Source organism: Xenopus laevis, chromosome 5L (genome assembly GCF_017654675.1).
Source record: "Xenopus laevis strain J_2021 chromosome 5L, Xenopus_laevis_v10.1, whole genome shotgun sequence".
NCBI classification, from domain to species: domain Eukaryota; kingdom Metazoa; phylum Chordata; class Amphibia; order Anura; family Pipidae; genus Xenopus; species Xenopus laevis.
Genome location: NC_054379.1, coordinates 31,151,724 through 31,177,344, shown reverse-complemented (window position 1 = coordinate 31,177,344; position 25,621 = coordinate 31,151,724). Strand labels below are relative to the sequence as shown.

General features: G+C 40.3%; 1 protein-coding gene across 2 annotated transcripts; it reads left to right on the top strand.

The window, feature by feature from the left end:
- Positions 1-1,471: 1,471 nt before the first annotated feature.
- lgalsl.L (lectin, galactoside-binding-like L homeolog) lies at positions 1,472-25,393 on the top strand. 2 transcript variants are annotated; one of them, XM_018261945.2, is made up of 5 exons: positions 1,472-1,657; positions 11,892-11,963; positions 15,891-15,979; positions 19,940-20,117; positions 24,503-24,912. In XM_018261945.2, exons 2-5 carry the CDS (start codon positions 11,895-11,897, stop codon positions 24,644-24,646), a joined length of 480 nt encoding a protein of 159 aa, XP_018117434.1. In that variant the 5' UTR covers positions 1,472-1,657; positions 11,892-11,894; the 3' UTR covers positions 24,647-24,912.
- Positions 25,394-25,621: the final 228 nt, after the last annotated feature.

Genomic DNA, 25,621 nt, shown 5'->3' with positions numbered 1-25,621 from the left:
ACAAGAGAATCAGCTACTAATATCTCCTTGTATATGGGCACCTCTACTCCACATATAAAGCCACCTATGCTGATGTTATAAACCTAATCAACTCTTTCACTTCCCTAATCGGGCTGATCTTATTGTTTGAGTAATCAAATCACAACAACAGTACATGCAGGCCATCAGTATGATGACCGCATCAAGGAGCCAATGTGGTCCTTGGTACGATGGAATCTTTAAACTTGCCTGATCAATATCTGCCCCATTTTCAGTCAGATATTAGTGAGGAGTGTTTGACTGGAGGGTTGGAGGCCCACCGGGTCTTCCGCCACAGGGTCCCCCACCCCCTATACTGCAACCACCCTACAGGCCCCCACCCCTATCCTGCCCTGGCTTATACCTGTTCTGTAATTGCGCCCGTGATCGGGGGCAAGATCAGGGAGTAGCATGGGCCATAGACAGGTGTGGGTCTGGGTGGGTGGGGCCCATGAAGGCCATAGCCCATTGGCCCAGTATGACCCTGTCAGTGAGTAAGGGCCCTATACACAGGACATTAAGCTGTCAACTTGGTCTGGAAGGTCTGAATTGACACCTTTTATCAGCCAGTGTATGGCCACCTTTATAAATGCCACCCTTCATTGACAGTTCTTAATATTTAGAATAACTTAATTATTTTACTTTGACAGGCCTCATTAGCCATTAATTGTACCCAGCCTATTGTTAGTTCTGCTGGCTGCAGATTGTGTGTTTTTCTAAAGTGGCAACTTGTTTCCCTTCTTTCTGCTCTATTGGTAACACATAATACACTCACGGTAAGCCTTCAGAGCATCTCAAGCTTGAGAGAGGAACTGGAATGTTCTAAAAACTTACTGTGATTATCATCTTACTCAATAAAGGTGCCGGCTTTACATCACTTTTATGTTCCATTACAAAACTGTAACCCTTTAAAATTTTGAAGCAAAGTCCAATACACCCAGAATTTCTCATTTGCAAAAAAACCTTGTTTTGGCACAGACTGAGTTTGCTGCATTGATTTGTTTGTGGTTGGAATTTGCTATTCCTGCCAAGTAAGCACAAGGTAACAACAGGTGACTGCTGAGTGCAATGTTATATACACAAACTGTTTCATTTGAATACAGTGTTAAATATATATCCTGATGTGAAGGTTCCCCAAGTAATAATCATCAACATGTTCCAAATGCAATAAAATAACATTTTCTAGAGTAAGCGATATTACAGGGACACAATACCTGGAATAAAGATGTACCTTATAGTGATGTGCGGGTTGACCCCAAAACCTATGATGACCCTTGGGTTGACCACCAGTTAGGCGAGTTTAGGTTGAAATTATGGGTTAGGGTTGGGTGCGGTCAGATTGGGGAAGTAAGCTCCTCCTCAGCTCCCAAAGATTCTTGGTAACTAGAGATGCGCACAGAAGTAGTGTATAAAGCAAGAAGATGCAGGTACGGTTGGCTGCGGGTTCTACAAAGAAGAAGTCTGCTGGAGCAGCACTATTAACTGATGCCTTTTGAAAAAAAGATGTTTTCTGATGACATGATTAGCAAATTGCACTCACACACCCTGGCCTTGGATAGAAGTCCCTGGTGCACAGCAATGGTAGAATCGGCGTCCCACCTTGAAATGACGAATCAAAAGGAAATTCACTGGCACACAGGTAATACTAGCAGGGTAAACCCTTGCTATTTTATTCAATAGTTTGCAGCATGCAACGTTTCGGGGTAACCCCCTTTATCAAGCATGTCAAGCATGTTTATCTCTGCTACCTCTTGCAACAATTCTCACTAGTTGCCAAGAGTTTAATACACCAGGCAGAAGGCCACACCAATCTGAAGCCTCAATACTGTCATCAGAGTATGGAGGCAGAGAGCAGCATCCCTGAGACCAGTGCATTGCTCTTAAGTGTATGGAACACCAGGAGTCGGAGGGGGGCAGAAAACTAGAAATTGCCTCACATGTCAACTTCCCCAAATGTAAGCTCCTCAACCACAGTAAGAGTTCCATTTCCCACTATTAGTAATTTTCACCTCAAACTTAACATACCCACTCCATTGAAATGCATAGAATCTTCATTGGTGGCAGGGGCCTATAGAGTATTAAAATAATACATTGGTTGGCAGGGGTTTAATAAAATAAAAAAAATCATTGGTGTTAATAAGTAGAACTGAACTCGTGGGTCTTTAGCTTTGGCTTCTTTCGTGGCTTCAGGTCTTTTCACGGCTTCAGGACTTTAACCTCGGCTCCTTTCGCTGCTTCAGGTCTTCGACTTTGGCTCCTTTTGGGGCTTTTTGCGGCTTCAGGCCTTCAACTTCGGTTCTTTTCACAGCATCGGCTCTGTTCGTGGGTTCAGCTTCAGCATTTCAAGACTTTGGCTCTTTGGGACTTCGGCTCTTCAGAACTTCAGTGGTTTGGCATGACTTCGGCACTGTTAAGGGGGGCCCAGCTATTTCGAAAAGTGGAGCACAGCAGGGCCCCCATTTAGGCCCAGTACAACAGTATCCCCTGTGCCCCCCTGATGGCGGCCCTGCCCTCACCCCACCATAATCTGCAAAATGTTGCCATTGTAGAACCCGCAGCCAACCGTACCTGCATCTTCTGGCTCTATACACTACTTCTGTGCGCACCTCTAGTTACCAGGAATCTTTGTAGAGGGCACCTGGGAAATTGACAATATGTCTAGCCCCATGTCAGATTTCAAAATTGAATATAAAAAAATCTGTTTGCTCTTTTGAGAAATGGATTTCAGTGCAGAATTCTGCTGGAGCAGCACTATTAACTGATTCATTTTGAAAAAAAACTTTTTTCCCATGACAGTATCCCTTTAAAGTCTCATGTTCTCAAAAAAGGCTCATGTAAAAAAATGCATAGTACTCACAGAAGAACTTTTCTTTTTTTTTTTAAAAAAAAAAAAGCCTTTCATTCCCTTTTAAAATACATTACGGAAAATAATATATACTTCACGTATGGGAAAAATGATTCTTACACAGTCCCAACCTATTATGTCTTTACTTGTACATGTTTAATTGGTTCAGTACCTGTGAAAATGGTTAATTATTATTATTACTATTATTAACTGTTGCATGCTGAAAGCACAGTGTTAATATTTATATTCTAACCTGAATTTTTATGTTTATGATTTTTATTAAGCCCTCAGACAAGTTCCTGCCAGTTTTTTTCCACACACACACCTACCAGTACAAGATTTATGGCACAATGTATGAATAAGGGCCTTCACATCTCAGTCTCTTCTCACCTTAGTGATCGGATCATTGGGAAAATGCTCCCGGCCTTGTTTGCTGCTACTTTCTTGTATCTCTTGTTATTCTGCCTAGTCCTGTATGGTGTGCCTGTCTGCTACTTGTTATCTGCTCCTTATACTCCATATCCAGTTCTTGCCGGTCCCTTCTCTTGGTGTTACTGCCCAGGTCTAGTAATTCCTCTTTTGCCCTTATTACCCCTGAGCATTTGTCTTTAGGCTTTCAGCTCACTTTGAATGTCAATAACCCTAGGGTTGTTGACTCAAAAGCCTGGTATTAGCAGCGTAAAATGTACATATCAGGTAATTGATTGTAATCAAACTGGTGTCAGGGAATGGGGATGCAACTGTGGGATGAGCGGTTATAGTCGGACAAAATGGTGTCAAGAAAAAGGGATGCAGCTGTGGGATATACAGTTATAGTATGGCAAGATGGTGTAGGAAAGGGGCTGCAACTGTGGGATGTACGGTTATAGTACGACAAAATGGTGTCAAGAAAAAGGTTGCAGCTATGTGGGATATACGGTTATAATACACAAATGCCATGAATATCTTGTAAATTATATCCTTAAAAACAGTGAGTTCTGATGTCATAGGTTATAAATGGTGAGTTCTGATGTAATTTCTGTCTCATGACTCACTGAAAGTTGTGTATTATAATAAATAAAAGTACCCCCAGTTGCAAATTATGAGGACATTAGAAGTCACCTCGGAGTTTCATGACCTTCGGCCTCGTGTTTTTATATGGTCATGAAACTCCTCTGTGATTTATAATATCCTTATATTTTACAATAGGGGGTATTTTATTCACTATATAGTATGGCAAGATGGTGTAGGAAAGGGGCTGCGGCTGTGGGATATTGGGTTATAGCATGGCAGGATGGTGTCAATGAAAGAGGCTGCAATCATGGGATATTGCATTATAGTACACCAAGATGGTGTAAAAGAAAGGAGATGCTAGGACTAGGGTTGCCACCTAGCCGGTATTTGACTGGCCTGGCCGGTAAAAATAATGGTTGATCCTAATGTTATTAATAGGGAAAAAAGATAAATATATAGGAAGGCCGGTATTTTTTTCAAGAAAAGGTGGCAACCCTAGCTAGGACGAGGGGTTACAGCATGGCAAAATGGTGTTGAAAAGGGGGATATGGGTTTAAAGCATGGCAAGATGGTGTCGGAGAGGGACTGTGGGATATAGTATGGTAAGATGGTGTAGGAAAGGGGCTGTATGGGGTTAGAGCATGGCAAGATGGTGTAGGAAAGGGCTGTAACTGTGGGATATTAGATTATAGTACGACAAACTGGTGTCAAGAAAAAGGGATGCAGCTGTGTGGGATATTGGGTTATAGTATGGCAAGATGGTGTCAGGGAAAGGATATTGGGTTATAGTATGGCAAGATGTTTTCAGGGAAAGGATATTTGGTTATAGTATGGCAAGATGGTGTCAGGGAAAGGATATTGGGTTATAGTATGGCAAGATGTTTTCAGGGAAAGGATATTTGGTTATAGTATGGCAAGATGGTGTCAGGGAAAGGATATTGGGTTATAGTATGGTGAGATGGTGTCAAGGAAAGGATATTGGGTTATAGTATGGTGAGATGGTGTCAGGGAAAGGATACTGGGTTATAGTATGGTGAGATGGTGTCAAGGAAAGGATATTGGGTTATACTATGGTGAGATTGTGTCAGGTAAAGCGGCTGCTACTGTGGGACGGTGTATAGAGGTGGAGTAACAATAACCTGTTGTTGCACTAGTACTACTCTTGTTTGGGATCTGGCAAGTGTAGTCCATTGACATCTGGAAAGCGGCAGCCAGAAGTGGTTTGGGGAACAGTAGGATTAAAGGGTCCATACACCATAGCAGTCCATTGTGATTACAGAAGCCAGAGCTGATCACACACCTACACTAGCAGCCCCGAGCTTGTCTCCTGTCTCCACTACAGAAACAAATCGCAACTCCTCCTCCATCGTCACCTCCCCCTCTCCCCGGCTGCTGGGAAGGTTTAGCAGTGGCAGGTCAGCCCCGGATTCCTTCTGTTCCCTGCGCTGGACTCAGACCTCCCATCCCCTGCTGCTCCTGACACCTCCTTCTCCCTCCCGGGCTCCAGCTGATCCGGTGCCCCTGCTGCCTTTGCTTATCCGAGCGAGGCTTCTGTGCAAGATGGCGGGATCTTTGGTTGAAAGCGAAGCACTGGTAAGTCCTATGGCATGCCGACACTATTGCTGCTTCATAAAGCATCGGGAGTAACCAAGTGAGAGGGAGGGGGCGGCTGTGCCACCTTACTGGTGCCCGCACATATCCATAGGCACTGCCCGACCTCACCGCCGTGTTAGCTGGGGGAGCCGGCAGAGATACAGTATCCATGCGGGGTGACAGATATTGTAGCGTGCTCTGATCACTACACTAGCACCATATGTATGGGAACACAACTGGAACAAATCTGCTGCATAATGTCTCGATGTGTGGAAGAAAGAAGCACCCTCTATTCATCACCAGTGGAATGTTCCATATTGCTAACTACGGGCAAAAATCCCTGTTACTGCGATGAATAGGGAACACATTCTAGGGTAAATTGAGGCAATACATTCCTATGCACACACTAGCAGCCTATCAGGTTTGTTTACAGGATGGCTGCGAAGTGACAGAAACCCACAGTGCTGGATTATTCCATTGGGGGGGGGGGGAACCTGTTTACCATTATTTACACATAACTGATTCAACACAATTTTGGGAAAATCAAATGAATCGTTGTGTGTCTGGGGCCCTCTCCTAGACTGACCTGTCCTGCAACCTAGAACGTACAGTACCCACTGCAACCTCTGTTGGGCACCCCTGAATCTTAAATGAATACTGTACAGACATGGAAAACTCTCTCCCGTTTGTGTACTGTTGGGTCCAAGATGTTGCAGTTGTTTCTTCTATTACATCCATGGACCGATCATGGCCCCCAGAACCTGTGATGCCACTTTAGGGCAGAGACGCACGCTGCTATTTCCAGAGATTAGTCGCCCATCCATCGACATCATTTCTTCTGGCTACTAATCTCCCCGAACTGTCTTCCCACCGACTAGAATGTATATAGCTGCCAGGATGCCACTCGCAGAAAAAACTCACATGAATTCGAAATTCGACCCTTGATAAATTTGCCACCCTGTGTAACTTTCTAGAGGTGCTAAAACATAAAGAGGATCTAAACCAAAAATATGACTTGATGAAAACTTAGTCTGAGTGGTTCTCTCATTTTGCAATTTAGATTAGTTTTTAAGCCATTTCTGAGATTTTTAGACTGCTAATGCCAGGCTTTTGACTCAGCTGAGAGTCAGCAGCTCTAGGGTTAACTGAATACAGTAAATTAAGTTCGCCGACACCGTAACCTTCAAAGAGGGCTGGAAGCCTGGTATTAGCAGTCTAATGTTCCTATTATCTGAGAAACCAATACAGATACAGCATTAATATAAATTGCGCTCTTAGGACCACCTTGAATGAGTGTACATCAATGTTTGTTTTTTAAATCAATTTTAAGAAGCAAATTGGCTGTTTGCCATGGGAAGCAGTACAGCAGCACTTTGCTTTTACAATGATAAACAATTTTTACTCTGAACCACAGTGTCCTTTTTAATGTAATCTTGTCCAGTTAACCAGAATTATTATTAGTAACCTGTATTTTTAGAGCACCGACATATTGTGCAGCTTTGTAAAGTAAATGTGCTTATACAAAGAAATCATACGAATTACATACATAGAGCATACAGAGATACATACATAACGACCAGTACTGGTACAAAAGGTGAGGAAGGTCCTGTGTAAAAGAGCTTACTATCTAAAGGGGAAGGGAATGAGACACAAGGGGGCACATTTACTAATGGTCGAAGTGAATTCGAAGTCAATATTCAAAAACTTAGAACCTATAGGCAGTATTTGGCTAAGTTTTGAGAAGTCAAAGGATTTTTTTGTAAAATCGTATGATCGTACGATTAAATTGTTCGATTCAAAGTACGATCTTAAAAATCCTTCGACTTCGATTGTCGGATTAGCCTATTCGATGGTCGAATTTTAAAGTTTTTTTCACTTCGAAATACGACCCTTGATAAAGCGAGATGTCGCTCTTTTCCTTCATATAAAGAAACGCAAATATGCAGATAAATAAGACTCACTGGGAAAATAACCTATGCCTGTGTATTGTACTGAGTATTTACAAAATAATAATACAAGCCTAAACACTGCTTATATAAAGGGCATATCTTATCATGGATGTATGGGTTCAAACAGCGAATGGCTATCACTTGCGACTCACTCCTGAGAGAAGGTGTATATTTCTCTATGCTATAAGGAAGCTGCATTCTTAAAGGGAACGTGTCTGAGAAAGTGCCAGTATGAAGGGCTTGAGAGTGTATTAGCGCTAATGCATATGCTGAGTATGCTATGTCTCGTCCCAGTATTTATAGTAATCCGCTTGCAGTCACCACATGGCATGCCACGTGATTTACACCAACTTCAGAAGTAGTGGAGTACAGCATAAACTGGCAGCAGTGCAAAGTAGGACATCTTGGAATGTTGTTGCATATACCATAGCCTTTCATTTCTTGGCTTGTGGTTCATGTATGGTTAATTCATGTCAGGCGCACATAGAACTTTGGTTGGAAGCTACTCCTACATGACAATTTGTGCCCTAGGGAACATGTTATAGGAATTTGGTTAATTAAAGGAATTTAAGATATGTGTTTTATAAAACATTCCACTTTATTTACCTTCTCGTTGCTAAGAATATTTAAATTAAGGCTGAACTTAACTCATTGTCAAGAGGCTGTGGGCTATATTTATCAAAGAGTGAAGTTAGAGATCTTCACAGTCCGCAGAGTGAAATAATGCCTCTCTCCATTCATTCTTATGGGATTTTTAAAGGCGTATTTATCAAATGGTGAACTTTCATTGTCACCCTTTGATAAATATTAGGGATGCACCTAAACCACTATTTTGGATTCGGCCGAACCTCCGAATCTTTCGAGAAAGATTAGTCGAGAACCAAATCCTAATTTGTATATGCAAATTAGGGGTGAGAAGGGGGAAACCATTTTTACTTCCTTTTTTTGTCATAAAAGTCATACGATTTCCCTCCCCACCCCTTATTTGCATATGCAAATTAGGATTCGGTTTCCGTTTGGCCGGGAAGAAGGATTCGGCCGAATCCGAATCCTGCTGAAAAAGGCCGAATCCCAAACCGAATCCTGGATTTGGTGCATCCCTAATAAATATGCCTTTAAAAATCCCATAGAAATGAATGGAGAGAGGTGGTATTTCACTCTGCGGACTGTGGAGATCTCTAACACTCTGATAAATATACCCCTTTATCTTGAAATACATTAGTACCTGTACAGAGAAACTCAACTCTATATGGTTTGTAATCAGTGCCCATATGAGATGATTGAAGGTTGTAGTAGCTCCTGGATTCTCTTGTGTCAATAGGTTCACTTGTGTGTGATTTGGAACAGTACTGTCATCAACCTATAGGGAAGTGCAAGGGGCATCTTTGGACACAAGTACTTTTAATGAATGGCTTCCATACATGCAATAGCTTTGTCCATTTATCTTCTGCCACTATTGTAGCTGTGGTGGTAAATGAGCCTTAAAGAGGTGATTCTCCTTTAATTAGTATATTATAATTCTAAGCAGCATTTCCTTTGGCCTTAATTTTTCCTTTAATTTTTTTGAATGAATGATTTGCCGTCTGACTCTTTCCAGCTTTCAAATAGGGGCAATTGACCTCATCTATGAACAAGTGCTCTGTAAGGCTACATCTTTATAGTTATTTGCTACTCTTATTTATATTCCAGTCTCTCATTTAAATCAATTAATGGCTGCTAGGGTAATTTGGGTTCTAGCAACCAGATTGCGGTTGCAAACTGGAGAGCTGCTAAATAAAAAGCTAAATAATTCCAAAAACCACAAATAATAAAAAATGAAAACAAGTTGCAAATTGTCTCCGAATATCACTCTCTACTTCATACTAAAAGTTCATTAAAAGGTAAACAACCCCTTTAAGGGCAGAGACACAAGTGGAGATTTGGGGAGATTGAATTGCCTGGCGACAAATCGCCTCTTCTTCAGGCGATTAATCAGCCCGAACTGTCTTCCTGTCGGCTAGATTCAAAATCGTCGGCGGGCTGGCATTCGGGATTCGTTTTCCGAAATCACCCGGAGTTTCCTTGTGAGGCACCTTCAGATGACTTTGGAAAATGTCATGATAACATTCAGTCTTTAGAATAAGATTGAGTTTAAGATACTAAATAATATTTAGAAACTGTGTGTGGTAATGATCCTCTACTATTTCTAAACAGTATATAAATTAATGCTGATAGATGATTCTTTTGGCAGAAAATGAAATACAGTTGCACTCAGTTATCCTTTTTTCAGATGGACAAGATCTCTAGGATTATTGTATAAATTCTTCTGTTTTAAAATTGCAAACCAATGTTTTGTTTTGATTCTAAAGTTATGAAACCATCCAGCTGCACTTAGTACGGTAGGCTGCCATCTTTGTTATTTAGTCCAGCCCATTGTTAATCTCTGACTTTAGGAAATCTGCTCTCCCCAATACAAAACGACTTGCAGATATAACACTGTATATCTTGTTGTAGCTGTGGTTTTTCAGTGCTAGGAATGATATTCTAAATCCTCCAATCACAGTTTTTTCCTGAGACAGTGTTATTTAAATACTTAAAAACCACTGTGGCTCTTCTGCATACAATTAAAAAAAAATATGCTTTTGCATTTCATTTCTCCTTTTTAAGCCCACAGACTTAGCATTTGTGTCCCAAGCTTTGTGGAAAAAATGGTATTTTCCAGCTGTGGGAAACATCTGTTTTTACATTTCTGCAACTCAAAATAAATGATTGTTTTCCAGCATTGATGCCAATTTCTAATTGTTCATATTGAGAACTTTCATGCGTTTCAGAAGCGCATAGCTCTATAATTCTAAAATCTCAATGAAGCCAGTGCAGTGCGAGGAGACTCTGAATAATAGGGTAATTTGATCAATGCCTTTCTGTGGTTTCCACATTTAAGTGCCGATTCAATTCAGTAAGAAAAAGGTTTATCACGTGAAAACTGAAGGACGAGATTCAATTTGACAATTCAATTCTGAAAAACGTATCTCAATGTTTATCACGTAAAAACTCTATTGAAGTCTATGGGGAAAAAACTGGAACTGAATTTGGAGAAAAGTTTTTTCTCCGTGAATTTAATCTCGTCCATGAGTTTTCATGTGATAAACCACAAGATAACTGTTTCGCTCTGAACTGAAACTGGCCCTTAGGGCAGAGACACACACTCAGATTCGGGGAGATTAGTCGCCTGCCTCTTCTTCGGGGCGACTAATCTTCCCACTGGCTAGAATGTAAATGCCGGTGGGATGGCACTCTGAGTGATTTGGTTTCCTAAATCGCCCGAAGTTTCCCCGTGTGGCAACGTTGGGCAATTTTGGAAAATGAAGCACTTCGAGTGCCATCCCACCGGCGATTTACATTGTAGCTGGCAGAAAGGCAGGGGAGGCAGTTTGGGATGATTAGTGGCCCCGCAGAAGAGGAGATTTGTCGCCGGGCGACTAATCTCCCTTAATCTCCTTTAATCTGAGCGCGTGTCTCTGACGTAAATCTGATATATAAATATATCTATCTATCTAGCTATCTATCTAGCTATCTATCTAGCTATCTATCTAGCTATCTATCTAACTATCTAATTAGTTTAATTACAGAAAGTGTTATTTTACAGTATCCTAGATTTTTCAGTGGCTGGATCCTTGCCATTTATCCCTGATGCAACATTTTTTTTCCTGCAGATACAGGAATTTGCCAATTATCAGTGTCACCTGACTGCTGATTCCGTGTTTGCTGCCTACACATTGTATTTGATCTGCCATATTACACTGTTCTTATAAACAATTCCTTTGCCAACACAAGCTTAGCTATATCAGGCGATTGTTCTTTAAAATTAAACCTTACCCCCCCACTATGCTTATTCCTCAACAGAGCATTGAGAATTGTGTATAACCATTAATATGAGATTTTATACGAAATATCTCCTCACTTCTTATATTAATCCAGAAAATGCAACCAAATGTTTAAATGAAGAAACATTATAGATTGTTTAACATAACAAGTCAGGAATTGTCATGATTTCTTGCCCTTGACTGAACAAGTGGTTTCTCTCATTCTACTTCCTGTTACCACAGGAATTCAACTCACTCCACCCTTTTCCACATATAAAGGGGCTGGCAATGTTTTCCTGTATTTCATTCCTCACATTACAGGCAGCGTTAGCATCATATGAACTGCATTTTGACTAGTTTTAAATGAAAAATAATCTCAGTTTAAAGACCGGTTGATGTGTTATAGCTGTTGTCAAGGTTTTACCGCCATTTATTTTCTGGTCATGCACAGGATTTGCCCTGGTTACCTCACATAATAAATAACGTTGCAGAAACTGCAGTGGTTTTTGTTTCTGTTTGTGTCTATGCTAAATTTCGCATCAATGGCAAACGCTACGTCAAATGCCACTCACTTGTAAAGGTGCAGCATATGCAGGGGATAAACTTACATTTGACATCCGCACTCATTGAGTTGTATATTTTCTCTTTTAGCAGATGGGCGTTAAACGTTTGAGCAGTCCCTTAACGTCACCTGTACAGGCTGAGGTTTATTTTCCACGGCTGGTAAGTAATTTTTTTTTTTTACCAAGCTTTTTGTGTGGATTAGGGGCCAAATTACATAGAAGAACCAACATGAACAATTTTGGTGCTGAGCCAAGGACTGGACAGGTGAACCAGGCTGGTGTATGATTTCAATATATTTTGACGAGAATTCTGTTGAAATTTAACAAAATGTGCCCTGTTAGATGCATGAAGAATAATTTTGCAACTAAAGGTCCCCGTAGACGCAAAGATTTTTCTTTGATGAACGACCGTTTTAGTGCAATCTGTCAAATTATCTTGAGCTTAGTAGGAATGGAACAATTGCTCATCTAATGATTTTTTCGTCTGACGTTGGTCAGAAAATTGATTGGTCAGGTTAGAAAATTTTTATCAGTCACAGTGAAATGTATCCATTGTCCAATTGTTTGCAGGGCCAAGCAGTCAGCTTACCCTCAGTTTTCCGGCTTCAACTAGACAACATTGCTTGAAATGGTCTTTTTAGTTGATGGACAAATCGTACATTTAAACGATCGTTTCAAGATAAGCTTGGTCTAACAATAACGAAAAGATCTTTTAAAAATCTTTACATTTATGGCCAGCTTAATACAGATAACAGTTGATCGGCACCAATTGTTGCCTGAACACATTGCAATTTTGTGTGCATGCTCTATTGGCAATGGGGCAAAACTATCCAAGGAAATAAAGTGCAATAGAAATGTGCTTGAGCTAGTGCAATAATATGAAACAAAATGTTAACAAAAGTGAAATATGGGTATCATTGGTCATATCTACCATGCACCCATGGCAAATCTGAGCTCTTTTTGATCCAATGATTTCAACTTGCCACCCACAGCTAAGGGGTTAATGCCACCTAGTTATTAACATAATAACCATAAATGTCAGCTTAGCTGATGTATGTTTGTGCTCTCCTGTCTCCTTCTGTTAAACGAACAGTTACAGCAAAAAATTAAAGTGTTTTAAAGTAATGAAAAGCTCATGTACTGTTGCCCTGCACTGGTGAAACTGATGTGTTTGCTTCAGAAACCCTACTATAGTTCATATGAACAAGCTGATGTGTAGCAATGGTGGAAATTGAAAAAAAGCTATAGGGCACAAGTTAAATAGTAGATAACAGATAACACCATTATGTTCTACAGAGCTTATCTGCTGTGTAACCGGAGTCTTTTCTCCTTTGAACGGCTGCCCCCATTGCTACACAGCAGCTTATTTATATAAATAATAGTAGTGTTTCTGAAGCAAACACAGTATTACCATTGAAGGGCAACACTGCATTATATATTTATTACTTTAAAACACTTTAAAGTTTTGATGTTACTGTTCCTTTAAGGTCACTGTATATATGTTTATAAATGAAAAAACAGATTCCTTGCTAATATCATCAGCATGATACTTTCTCTACTGAAGAAGAAGAATATACTGATGGACACATTGTATTCATTAAAATAAATCTGCTGTCCATATGGATGATAAAAATAAATAAATCCCCAAACAGTCATAAACCGAATGACATTCTTCACCCAACAGTGAGAGGTAGGCCACGTTTTCCACTACGCTGCCCAAACCCAGCAAATCCTATAGCTTTCCACCACTCCCACCCACTCTGTGCCTCATTAAACACACACAAATGTATACACATACACAGAAAACCAGCCTTGACTACAGCTAATGCTACACTTTATTTTCATTCTTTCAAACTGTTAGTAAAGTCAAGGGACCGTGTGTGCTATTCATATGTCATTAGGCACTTTTTCATAGACCAGCTTGTGTTCTGTGGCCCACTATGCTAGTTCCAGAATACAACATTCACAATCAGAGCCTTTGAATTCTGCACAATATTGTTGATCCCTCAAAAATCAATGCTAATGATTTAAGTCATTTTAGAAGAGTTCCTCCAAATACAGCGGTTACTATACCTTCTATCTGTTACCCACAGCAACAAATCTTATCTTCATTTTCTATCTTGTACTAGAGAGGGATCCCCAACTTTTTAAACCCATGAGCAACATTCAGAAGTAAAAGGAGTTGGGGAGCAACACTAGCATGAAAAATGTTCTTGGGGTGCCAAATAATGGCTGTGATTGGCCATTTGGTAGCCCCTATGTGGATTGTCAGCCTACAGGAGACTCTGTTTGGCAGTACACCTGGTTTATATACAACCAAAACTTGCCAATTGGTTAGACACCCAGCCAGTAATTATAATCTATTACCTGAGACGCCAGGCGCTACTTCAGTTTGCTGAAACCTGCACTGGGGGAACTCCTGTAGGAGCACCATCCTGGCCACGGCATGCTGTATTAAACCCACATAAATAGTACCCTATAACGGCTGCCATGATTTCTAAGAAAGCAATGTAGTAATGTAGTAGGGGTGGCAGATTTAACAATATACAATATAGGAAGATATATATAAGAAACAGAAAGAGGTAGGCCACTGAGACCTGACCTTGATTATTGCATTTACGGTAATATTTGGCTCAATCTACAGATACTGTATATACAGTATAAATAAAAGATGACAAGTTCATGGCAGCTAAAATAATTCATGGACTAAATAATAAAGCATACTAGAAAAGCTTTGAAGATATAAATGTACAATGGAGAACAGAGAGTGTTGAAACTTTTAAATCTATCAGGGGAATAAACAGGAACAGGAGAGAATCACTCAGCAGTTAAACCTGGCTAGAACCCGAAACATCAGGGAGTTTTAAGGGTACAAGACTGAAACAAAAACACACACACACACACAATAGCCTTCTCTCTGAAAAGCCTCCTGGGCCTCCTCTATATACTTCTGGTGAAGAATACTTAGTCAAGAAATTCAAATATTGGATAGATACAAAGCAATTTTAAGCAGAATCGAGCATTTCATTGGCTGAACTTATTGGACCAACTAATTTCTGTGTTATATTTTACTATGACATTGCATAGCTCAAAGAATTATTGGATATTATGTGATAGAACAAGATTTGCCAATATTATATAAATAAATGATGAAGACCTGATGCAGCCTGAATGTTGCAAAACCACAAACAAAGGTCACACTCCTTTATTTAACAAGCTTTTAACTTACAAGCCAGCAATTCAGTCAGGACCCCTTTATAAAGCCAGATACAACTAGCTACTTGGCAGCAATTACCGGTATTCTAGAATTGTGGGGAAAATGTTGCATTGTGGGGGGAAAAACATGGTGATGTGCTTCCAAAAATCCCACACTGCTCTGCGTTTGCAAATGAAATGATCCTTTTTGTGTTTACAAGTGTAAGCCATGCATTTGTTTGTACATTTATTTCAATAAACAGCATACCTCCCAACTGACCTGTTTTTCTCTGGACAGTCCCGATTTTGACAGTTGAGCTCGCAGTCCCAGATTGTTACTGAAATGTCCCAAGTTTCTCTTTGATCTCCTGCACTGAACAGCTAGAAAAAGATACAAAGTTTATGAAATGCAATTACATTTTGGCAGAGAGCCCAAAATACTCAGCAGCTTCAGTTAGATACAAGTATTTAAGAAAAACAGATCTCTTGGGGCAACTTGCAGCTTCACTAGCAAAACTGTAATAACATAAAACCTGACCCTAAAACCTCCAGAAATGTGTTCAAACTTTCCATTACCTGCCAAATTGTATCAAATGGATGTGGTATTTAGGGGGTGTGGTCAAAAATGTTGCCATCTTTTTGGCGCTCTTTCTATTTTTCAAATGTTGGGAGGTATGATACGGCACCATTCTTGATGAAAAGTATACAATATGCTACACCAAAGGTAATGCTTTGACACTACTAGACAGACTAAACTTGCTGCCCATTGAAATTTATTTGATTGCACAAACACACACAAATGGATTCTTTGCTTTGCACACGTTAATACCATTGTACATGTCTGGTATATGTTTCTTTGTTGGATATAACCAAAACTTGTGTTTTATTTCAGACAGTTCCATTCTGTGGTCATATAAAAGGAGGCCTGAGACCGGGAAAGAAAATCCTTATCATGGGAATTGTTAACCTGGAGCCAAAGAAGTAAGAACACACTGTTGTAAATGTCCTATTGATTTGTTTTGCCCCTATAATTTGTGTTAACATGTGTTACTGTGCAGGGTTGCCGTAAAAATAAAAACACATGAGGTTGGCATTGTACAAATAGCATGGTCGATTCTCTTATCAGCCTTAAATCCTTACGATATCTCAGCAAACCAAAACAGATTTTTCCTTTTCCCCCTTAATCCTTTTGTTGCCATAGATTTCTTAATCCCATAATCTAATCCAGAGCATATTAACACAAGTGCAATCTGTCAGTGCCACCACTTACCTAACCAGTTTGCTTGGTTATAGAACTAGATCTTAAAACATGTCTCTGTCTGCGAGTATATGTATATGGGATCCGTTAACCAGAAACCCGTTATCCAGAAAGCTCTGAATTACAGGAAGGCTGTCACCCATAGACTCCATTATAATCATATAATCCAGATTTTGATTTCCCTTTTCTCTGTAATAATAAAACAGTACCTTGTGCTTGATCCAAACTAAGATACAATTAATCTTTATTGGAAGCAGAACCAGCCTATTGGGTTTGTTTAATGTTTACATGATTTTCTAGTAGATGTAAGGTATGAAGATCCAAATTACAGAAAGATCAGCTATCTGGACAACCCCAGATCCTCAGCATTCTGGATAACAAGTCCCATACCTGTGTATATATATATATATATATATATATATATATATATATATATATATATATATATATATATATATATATATATATATATATATATATGTATTGTAAGGGGTTGGGTAGCTGGGATTAGCTTTCTGGGGGTATAGCAGCTCACGGCACAATCACAACTCAGGAGAGTGTAGTCTCTTTGTGGCAGCACATAAACAAAATAAACAGTACAAAATAAAATCCTTGCCACTTAATGGGCTTCTAACTAACACAGGTCCGTTTTCCTAACTAAGCAGGAGGAGGCCTGTCTCCCCAACACAGAGAACATTCATGAAAAACCAAAACCTCGTGGTGATTTCAGTCTTCTCATTGAGCTTACACATGCAGCTTTTCTGTGTCTTTTCCCAGACTGGAGCTTGTGCTGCCTTTTTTAATTATCCACCTGAGAGGCATCCGGAAAACACAAAACACCGGGCTGGACTAACAGTCCCGGAACCTGGGGCATAAATAAGCTCCGTTCTGGACTTTCCCAGGTATCCTAGTGGAGACCTCACCACAGTATATATAGAGGGGGAAAACATTCCTGACTCCAAAATGGCAATCGGACTAGTCCCTGGATCAACTTGTACTATGAGCTATTTCCCATAACCCTGTATTCCCTCACTTGCTAAAAAGCCACCCAACCCCTTCTTAAAGCTATCTAATGTATCTGCCTATACCACTGGTTCAGGGAGAGAATTCCACATCTTCACAGCTCTAACTGTAAAAAAACCCCTTCAAAATATTTAGGCGGAACCTCTTTTCTTCTAACGGAATGGGTGACCTTGTGTCAGCTAGTAAATAAATCATTAGAGCGATATTATATGATCCCCTTATATATATTTATACATGGTTATCAGATTACCCCTTAAGCGCTTCTTCTCCAGCGTAAAAAAAGCCAATTTGGCCAGTCTTTCCTCATAGCTAAGATTTTCAATACCTTTTACCAGTTAAGTTGCCCTTCTCTGTACCCTCTCTAATACAATAATGTCCTGTTTGAGTGATGGAGACCAAAACTGTACGACATATTCTAGATGGGGCCTTACCAGTGCTCTATACAGTGGAAGAATGACCGCTTCCTGCCCCCTTTAATACAGCTCAAGACCTTATTTGCCCTTGATGCTGCCGACTGGCATTGCTTGCTACAGCCAAGTTTATCATCTACAAGGACTCCAAGCTCCTTTTCCATAATGGATTTGCCTAGTGCAGTCCCATTAAGGGTATAAGTGGATATTTTTACATCCCAGGTGCATGACTTTACATTTATCAACATTGAATCTCATTTCCCATTTAGCTGCCCAGATTGCCAGTGTGTCAAGATCCTGTTGCAAGGATGCCACATTCTAGATGGAATTAATTGGGCTGGGTAGTTTTGTGTCATCTGCAAACACTGATACATTACTTACAACACCCTCCCCTAAGTCATTAATGAACAAGTTAAATAAAAGTGGACCCAATACCGAGCCCTGAAGGACGTCACTAAGAACCTTACTCCAAGTAGAGAATGTACCATTAACAACCGCCCTCTGTAGCTAGTTTCCTATCCATGTAGGCTGGCTGTAAAAAAAATATATTGAAAGTAATCTCAATATCTATCAGTCCTACCCTTCATGAAGATGGTATATCTTTCCAGTGTTACCACCCAGTCCCAGGACTAATCATCCTTGTTTCTGTAACACAAGTGCCACAACATTTTGATTAAAACCCTTCTGTTAGAACATTTGTTCTAAATAGCCCCTCTCCATCCTCGACATAAGGCCTATACCTTCACCAGAATTTACCATGCACAGTAAATTTAACCCCATTATCTAAAAATCCCATTTTCTTTTCAGTGAGATGCAGAGGCGACCAATGTTCCCTCTAAATTCCTTCTCTGCTAAGTGAGCAAAAATTTTTTCCATGATCACGTTCGAGCGCACAGCTTAGAGGGAATATTCAATGTAGTAATGTCTGCCACTATCAGTTTTGCTGTCAATCTCACTGGGGTGAATTTGATTTTCATTTCCAATTCCTGAAAACATCTTTAAGTGGTAACCAAGACCCTCTCCATTATTTGTGCCAACTAAGCAAATACTGTGGGGCCATCGCTGCCATTCCAGCCTCTTTTAGTTTCATTATGTTTCCATGCAACGAGGAGGCAAAACTTCACAACTAATTCCCTGATTTCAGTTCATGTTTACTCATAGTTACACAAACATTCCATTCCTCTCTATACTTTCATGTTCATTCACAGTGTCAAGCTGGGGGTTTGGGGCCCACCACCATTATATTTTTTGTGGACACCAGTCCCCCCTCAGTGTACCTTCTAGACCCTCTGGTTTCAGCCAGTGAGGGGTGGGCGTGCATATCCCAGCTGGGGGGGGGGCTGTGGGAGTCTGTAGTTCCCGGCCAGCAGGGGGTATGGAGACCCGCAGATCCCGGCCAGTAGGAGAATGTGGGAGACCCTCAGATCCTGGCCGGCAGGGAGGTCCTGTGGTCCTGAGTTGGCCCATGAGGGCCGTAGCCCACTGGGTTTTTTTCCAGGTGCCCTTCCGGCCCAGTCCGATCCTGGTTATTCCCATAGTAGTGGAGGAAAAATGAATTGCCCTAATTTCTGCACTCCTTCCCTAGCATGCTTACAAGTATAGCAAATATGTTGGGATAGTTTAGCTTTACTTACTGTATATCAGCACCTCCCCTTGTAACTCGAAAATCTTGCCTGCAAGAGCATCCTTCTCTTTCCCAGTGGTTCCATAACTGTAATAAACAAGGGAAAGTTGTGCTCACCACTAATTTTTAAAACCATTAGGCAGGGTTGCAATGAGGCTGTGACCACAAAATACATATAGACAAATACAAGAGTCCCCTGCACTCAACCTATTACCGGATGAAAATTGAGCGTAGGACTGGCCAGATATGGGATGACTTTGACGTAGTTGGCCAGCTTAAATATATTGTAATATATGGACAAACAATCCCTGTTTTGTTTAAAGGGTAAGACATTTTTCAGTAGCAGTATGCACAAAATGTCTCTGTCTTAAATTATTGATAATGGGTTGAGTGCAGAGGACTCTTGTATTTGTCCATAACTGTAAGACCAGCCTCATTTTAGTAGTAATGCTTCAAATACGTCTTGACTATTATAAGCGTGGGACACCTGGAAAAATGTATCAAGCTGTTTCTCTGTTACAGTCAGTTCAAGTTCTTTATTAACGTTCTCTCTACCAGTTCAGTAAAATCCTGACTGAATTTGCCATAATCCAAAGCCTTTCCTAACCTCTTACTCTTCACATCAGTTTTGACATCAGGTTGACATGTGGGGATTCAGAAGATCCAGCAGCCGATATTGCCATTGAGCTGAGGGCAGAGTTTTCTGACAAACAGTTTTTAAGGAATGCACGTGTATCCGGAAAGTGGGGAGAAGAAGAGTCGTCAATAGCTTATTTCCCCTTCATAGCAGATCAGCCTTTCAGAGTAAGTAAAAGTCGGAACACACAGTAATGGTTCATGGTAGATATGTTCTCTTGAGTCAACAGTAAAGCACAACTATCTGTGAAAACAGTACAAATAATTTAAGACTCAGAAGAGGTAAGGTGCCAGGCAGCAGGTAACATATACTGGTTAGGTGGTGGAAAGTTAAGATCTCAATGTTCGCTAGACTTTAGTAATCATACCCTAAATATTATTAAAAGATATTTATATTTTATGTAATATGCACCACACCGGTCTTTGTTTAGGAAAGATATTGAACTTGAAACTGAAGTCTTTTTAAATGCCTGTGGTTTTCCAAGCAACTGTGGGAGTATAAAGTAGTTAATAAAAGTAACCACTGATACGCCCTCTGTTTAATCTTTTCATTATCACAAAACCTGACAATGGGAGAAGGGAGGGGTTTGTTTATAAAGAGCGCATTATCAGAGACACAAAGGTAAAATCATTAGGGAGAAGGTAACAATTTCTTGGGAACCCCTAGTGAATCTAATCACAAGCTTGCCACCAGGCCTTTTTAAAGGAGAACTAAAGCTTAACTAAAGAAGTAGCTAGAAATGCTGTACATTATGTTTTGGGCTTTTGTACCAGCCCAAGGCAACCACAGCCCTTTATCAGTAAAGATCTGTGTCTCTAATGATGCCCCAGTAGCTCCCCATCTTCTTTTCTGTTGATTCACTGCACATGCTCTGTGCTGCTGTCACTTACTGAGCTTAGGGACCCACTCACAATATACAGTACATATAGAATATAAATGTCACAATATAAGGCTGCTTAGTAATTAATACAGATAATTACTACATGGCAGCTCAGAAACCAGGGCAATTAGCATCAGAATTTAATAATCAGCCCTGTAGCATCAGCTTATATTAAAGACAAACCTCATTTTCTGCTTGATAATTAGTGACGAGCCCTAAGCTTAGCTTCTCAACAGCTGCTCAGAGCCCACTGAGCATGTGAATGTCACAGACACTTTCCAAGATGGTGACCCCCTGTGAAAATTTTGAAGTCCTGGATCATTGCTGCTATTGACAAGCTGAAACTTTAGGCTGGTGCAATAAGTTCAGTATATAAAATATAATTTTAGCCATATTCTTTTGTATGGTTTAGTTCTCCTTTAAAGCAAATTCTCTGACATGTGCAGCCCAATAGCTAACCTTCAAATACAGGCTGGTTCCTCCTGTTTTTCAAAATTCTTCAATTCTTCAGCACCCAGGAAGAATTATACTATATATTGTACCTTGCTGATCAAGCCAGCTAATTCACCAGAGAACATAATAGCTCCATAGCACACACACCCCATGCTCGCATTGTTGTGTTCATATTAGCGGTTTCATTTCAGCCAGCTGACTTCCTAATCACACACATACATGAACTGGAGCTCCTCCATTGCTTTATTATATACAGCACACAGCATTATACTTAATAACAATGCAGGAAAGAAAATCCAGTTTTGCTTCCATTGTTATAACTGCTTATACTGTGATTCAGCAGATTCAGTGTCGTGTCACGTTTCTGCTCTCCTGTTAGTCAGAGCTGCTTTTCCACTGCCACTCATGGACATTCGTCTTTATGTTTTTTTTCATTTAGCCGCATTCCTAAAACAAATAACAAATCAGTCTGGGTTCAGTTCTGAAATGTTAGAGTTTGCATTTTGTTGCCAATATCAGCCACGTGTGCCTGCACCCAGGCCAATGCTATAGTTTCAAGTGCAGAGAAGGCAAGGTAAGCGGCAGATTGTAGCTTTGGGGAAGATTCTTGGCCTGCACTCTTCCACAGGCCGAGATCAGCCCTGTGTGACACTATCTGTAATTAGCTGCACTATTAATCTTATCTGCTTATCACTTTTCTACTAAAGTGGACTGATAATTTAGAATAAAGTGCTTCTCAGTCAATTATCCTAAGGCTATTGCCACACTATGCGGATCTCAGGTTGTGGAGAAACGCAGTTTGAGAATCCGCTCCTCCACTGCTCCTGTGCTGATCAATGTGCCTGCAACCCAGAAACATTAGCTAATCTTGGGTGCAGGCTGATGCAGCAGATTTTGTTGCTGAAACACAATAATGCATTTTACAACAAAACCTGCTGTTTCTGTCTGCAGCCGAGCAGAGGCAATGTTTCTGGGTGCAGGCAGAGCAGCAGCAGAGGAGAAACGCAGGTCGAGATCTGCATAGTGTGGCACTGGTTTAATAGTTGTACCAACACTTCTTCTAGAGAGCTGGTAGCAGAGGGCAAGAAACTGGTAGCCGTAAATAAGAAACCTACGATTAGGTGGTGGAAAGCTAAGAGCATAAGAGGAGAAAGCTGGCTGTAAAAGGCAGGGAACTGGTGGATAATTAACTTAAAGGGATACTGTCATGGGAAAAAATATTTAAAAATGAATCAGTTAATAGTGCTGATCCAGCAGAATTCTGCACTGAAATCCATTTCTTAAAAGAGCAAACAGATTTTTTTTTATATTATATTTTGAAATCCGACATGGAGCTAGATATATTGTCAATTTCCCAGCTGCCCCAAGTCATGTGACTTGTGCTCTAATAAACTTCAATCACTCTTTACTGCTATACTGCAAGTTGGAGTGATATCACCCCCTCCCTTTTTTCCCCCAGCAGCCAAACAAAAGAACAATGGGAAGGTAACAAGATAGCAGCTCCCTAACACAAGATACCAGGCACAAGATGCCTGGTAGATATAAAAACAACACTCAATAGTAAAAACCCATGTCCCACTGAGACACATTCAGTTACATTGAGAAGGAAAAACAGCAGCCTGCCAGAAAGCATTTCTCTCCTAACGTGCAGGCACACGTCACATGACCAGGGGCAGCTGGGAAATTGACAAAATGTCTAGCCCCATGTCAGATTTCAAAATTGAATATAAAAAAATCTGTTTGCTCTTTTGAGAAATGGATTCAGTGCAGAATTCTGCCGGAGTAGCACTCTTAACTGGTGCTTTTTGAAAAAAAACATGTTTTCCAATGACAGGATCCCTTTAAGATTATTGGGTGAACCTGAGAGAAGATGGAAAACAACTGGGAGGAAAGTGCAGGAATCTGGTAGCAGTGGATAAGGGACCCAAGATTAGTGGGTGAGAAAGCCAGCAGCAGAGGAAGGAGCCTAAAATTAATTGGTGAGAAAGCTAAGAGTTGTTAAGTATAATTGGCAGCAAAAGCTGGGGGTACTAGTTGAGGATAGCAGTGTAAATGAACTTAAAATGAACTTAAAATGAATTAAACTTCATGAGAAAGTGCTGGTCTGGATTGGGGGGGCACCCGAAAAAAAAAAAAGTTTTTCATTTGTTAATGTTCCTTGTACCACTAAATGGCCTGACTGTCCCGCTTTACCAGTGAAGGTTAATGAATTCTCCCATAACAAAAGAGCAAGTCACAGTGTTTTAAATAGCACAGATTTATTAATGGCTTTGATTCAACATGTTAATCTCACTGAAACACTATTGTTCAGCAAGACTGACTTTGCCACACAAGTGTATTCATACATGCTTACTATATTTCCTTCATTTCCTCTGTGTGCTTTGTACATAATATTTACTAGAAACCCACTACCGCTCATTTGCTGATCCCTACTTTTGTTTACTTTGTGCTAGCTATATTACTAATACAATCCTGTATTTCAGCTTTTTCAGTAGAACCCTTTGTCCATTCTATATTTCCGTGATGCACTGTCATGCTAGTAGCACACGGGGCATTTTGTCTGCTACTGCCATCCAGCCCCCCGGCTAATGCACACTGACTTGTGACAAGCAAAGGTCCCCCTGTCACTGCTCCTTGACATCAGTAGCCCATGTACCATTAGCCTTATAGTGATACAAATAAGCTATACAGAGATCACAATAGGCCAGCCCTACATAAACTGATTTTCATTCTCTCTGTGGGCCTAATTGTCAGCTCAATGGCCCATTCAATGGCTACCCTGCACAGCCCGGGAATTCAGGGAGCAGGAAGTGGAAGAAAAGGGAGGGATTATTAGGATTTTATCTATCATCTATCTATCTATTTATCATCTATCTATCTATCTATCTATCTCTCTATCTACTTTGATACATTATCTTCTCCTAAATGTTCTCCATAGGCCCAAGGTATAATGCGACCATGAGCCTGGGGGTCATATGATCAAATCATTCCGATTTGGCTCAGTGTGTGGGTGGCCAAATTGGGCAACGTTTCCTCATTTTACAACCTTGCCAAACAAGGGGATCTTACTGTGGATTCCAAGTTTAACACAAGATCTATAATTGCTATCATCTGTACATGCTGCTTGTTCATCTGCAACATTGTGCATCATAAGAAACATACAGCATGGTAACCAAATTAATGATCTGATTTTCCCTTTTTTTTGTATTTTTGTTGCAGGTAGAGATACACTGTGAGCACCCTCGGTTCAGGATATTTGTGGATGGACATCAGCTGTTTGACTTTTATCATCGCGTCGAGAGCCTTTCAGCCATTAACACGATTAAAATCAACGGCGACCTACAACTTACCAAACTTGGTTGACGACTGCCGATGTTCCCACTCCACCGGTGGACTAGTTGCAAACACGCAAGGTTGCCAAGCAGCGCAGTTCATTGTGCCAGAAACACCAGGCCCAGGGACAATAGTTACAGAGAGCCAGTTTTGTTTCATTGTTTTAATGGACCGTGCGGTACTTATACAGGTGGCTGCCATGTATATTACCTACACTTAACCTTTTTTTTTGGCCTGGACTACAATAAACTGGAAACAGCAAGTCACATGACTTGTGATTCTTCTTTTTTAGCCTTTTTGGTGTGTTCTGGAATACATCTGCCATGTATATGCCACTTACACCATGTAGCCAATAAATGAAAGGGATTTTAATTGTATGCCTTTCATTGATTGGCTATCATTACATTTTCATTTTATTCTTTTTTTTTGTAATTTAATTTTTTTTTAGCATTCGCATGCAGCCAGTAAATATATTTTTTGGCAATGGGGAAAAGACTGCTGCTTTAATTATATCATACCAGAAGCCCCTTACATTTTGCTCTTGGGAATAGTGAGCCTGAAGTGTGGCAAAAAAAAATTGATATACAGGTATGGAACCTGTTATCCAGAATGCCGGGGACCTAGGCTTTTCCAGATTATGTATCTTTTCGTAATTTGGATCTTCATACCTTAAATCTAGTAGAAAATCATGTAAACATTAATGGGCAGATTTATCAAGGTGAAAATTCAAATTTAGAGTTTTTTTATGGTCAAAAATGTCAAAATTTAAAAAAAAAATCTAATTTGATTCTCGAGATTTATGATACTCTTTAAGAACTCAAATGTGACTATTTGCCACCTAAAACCTGCTGAATTACTGTTTAAGTCAATGGGAGACTTCCCCGGATCAATTTAGAGCTGTTTGCAGCCTTCCTGACATTCTTAAAACTCAAATTGAATTTAGATTCAAATTTGATTTGAGTTTATGGGAGTTTTAAAAAACTGACATGAATTCGAAATTCGACC

What these genes read in the sequence shown, in the direction of transcription:
- lgalsl.L (XM_018261945.2), top strand. Translation starts at nt 11,895, where the DNA reads ATGGGCGTTAAACGTTTGAGCAGTCCCTTAACGTCACCTGTACAGGCT. An exon ending in AGGTTTATTTTCCACGGCTG is followed by an intron (nt 11,964 to 15,890) that starts GTAAGTAATTTT and finishes GTTTTATTTCAG; the next exon opens with ACAGTTCCATTCTGTGGTCA. An exon ending in GTTAACCTGGAGCCAAAGAA is followed by an intron (nt 15,980 to 19,939) that starts GTAAGAACACAC and finishes TCTTCACATCAG; the next exon opens with TTTTGACATCAGGTTGACAT.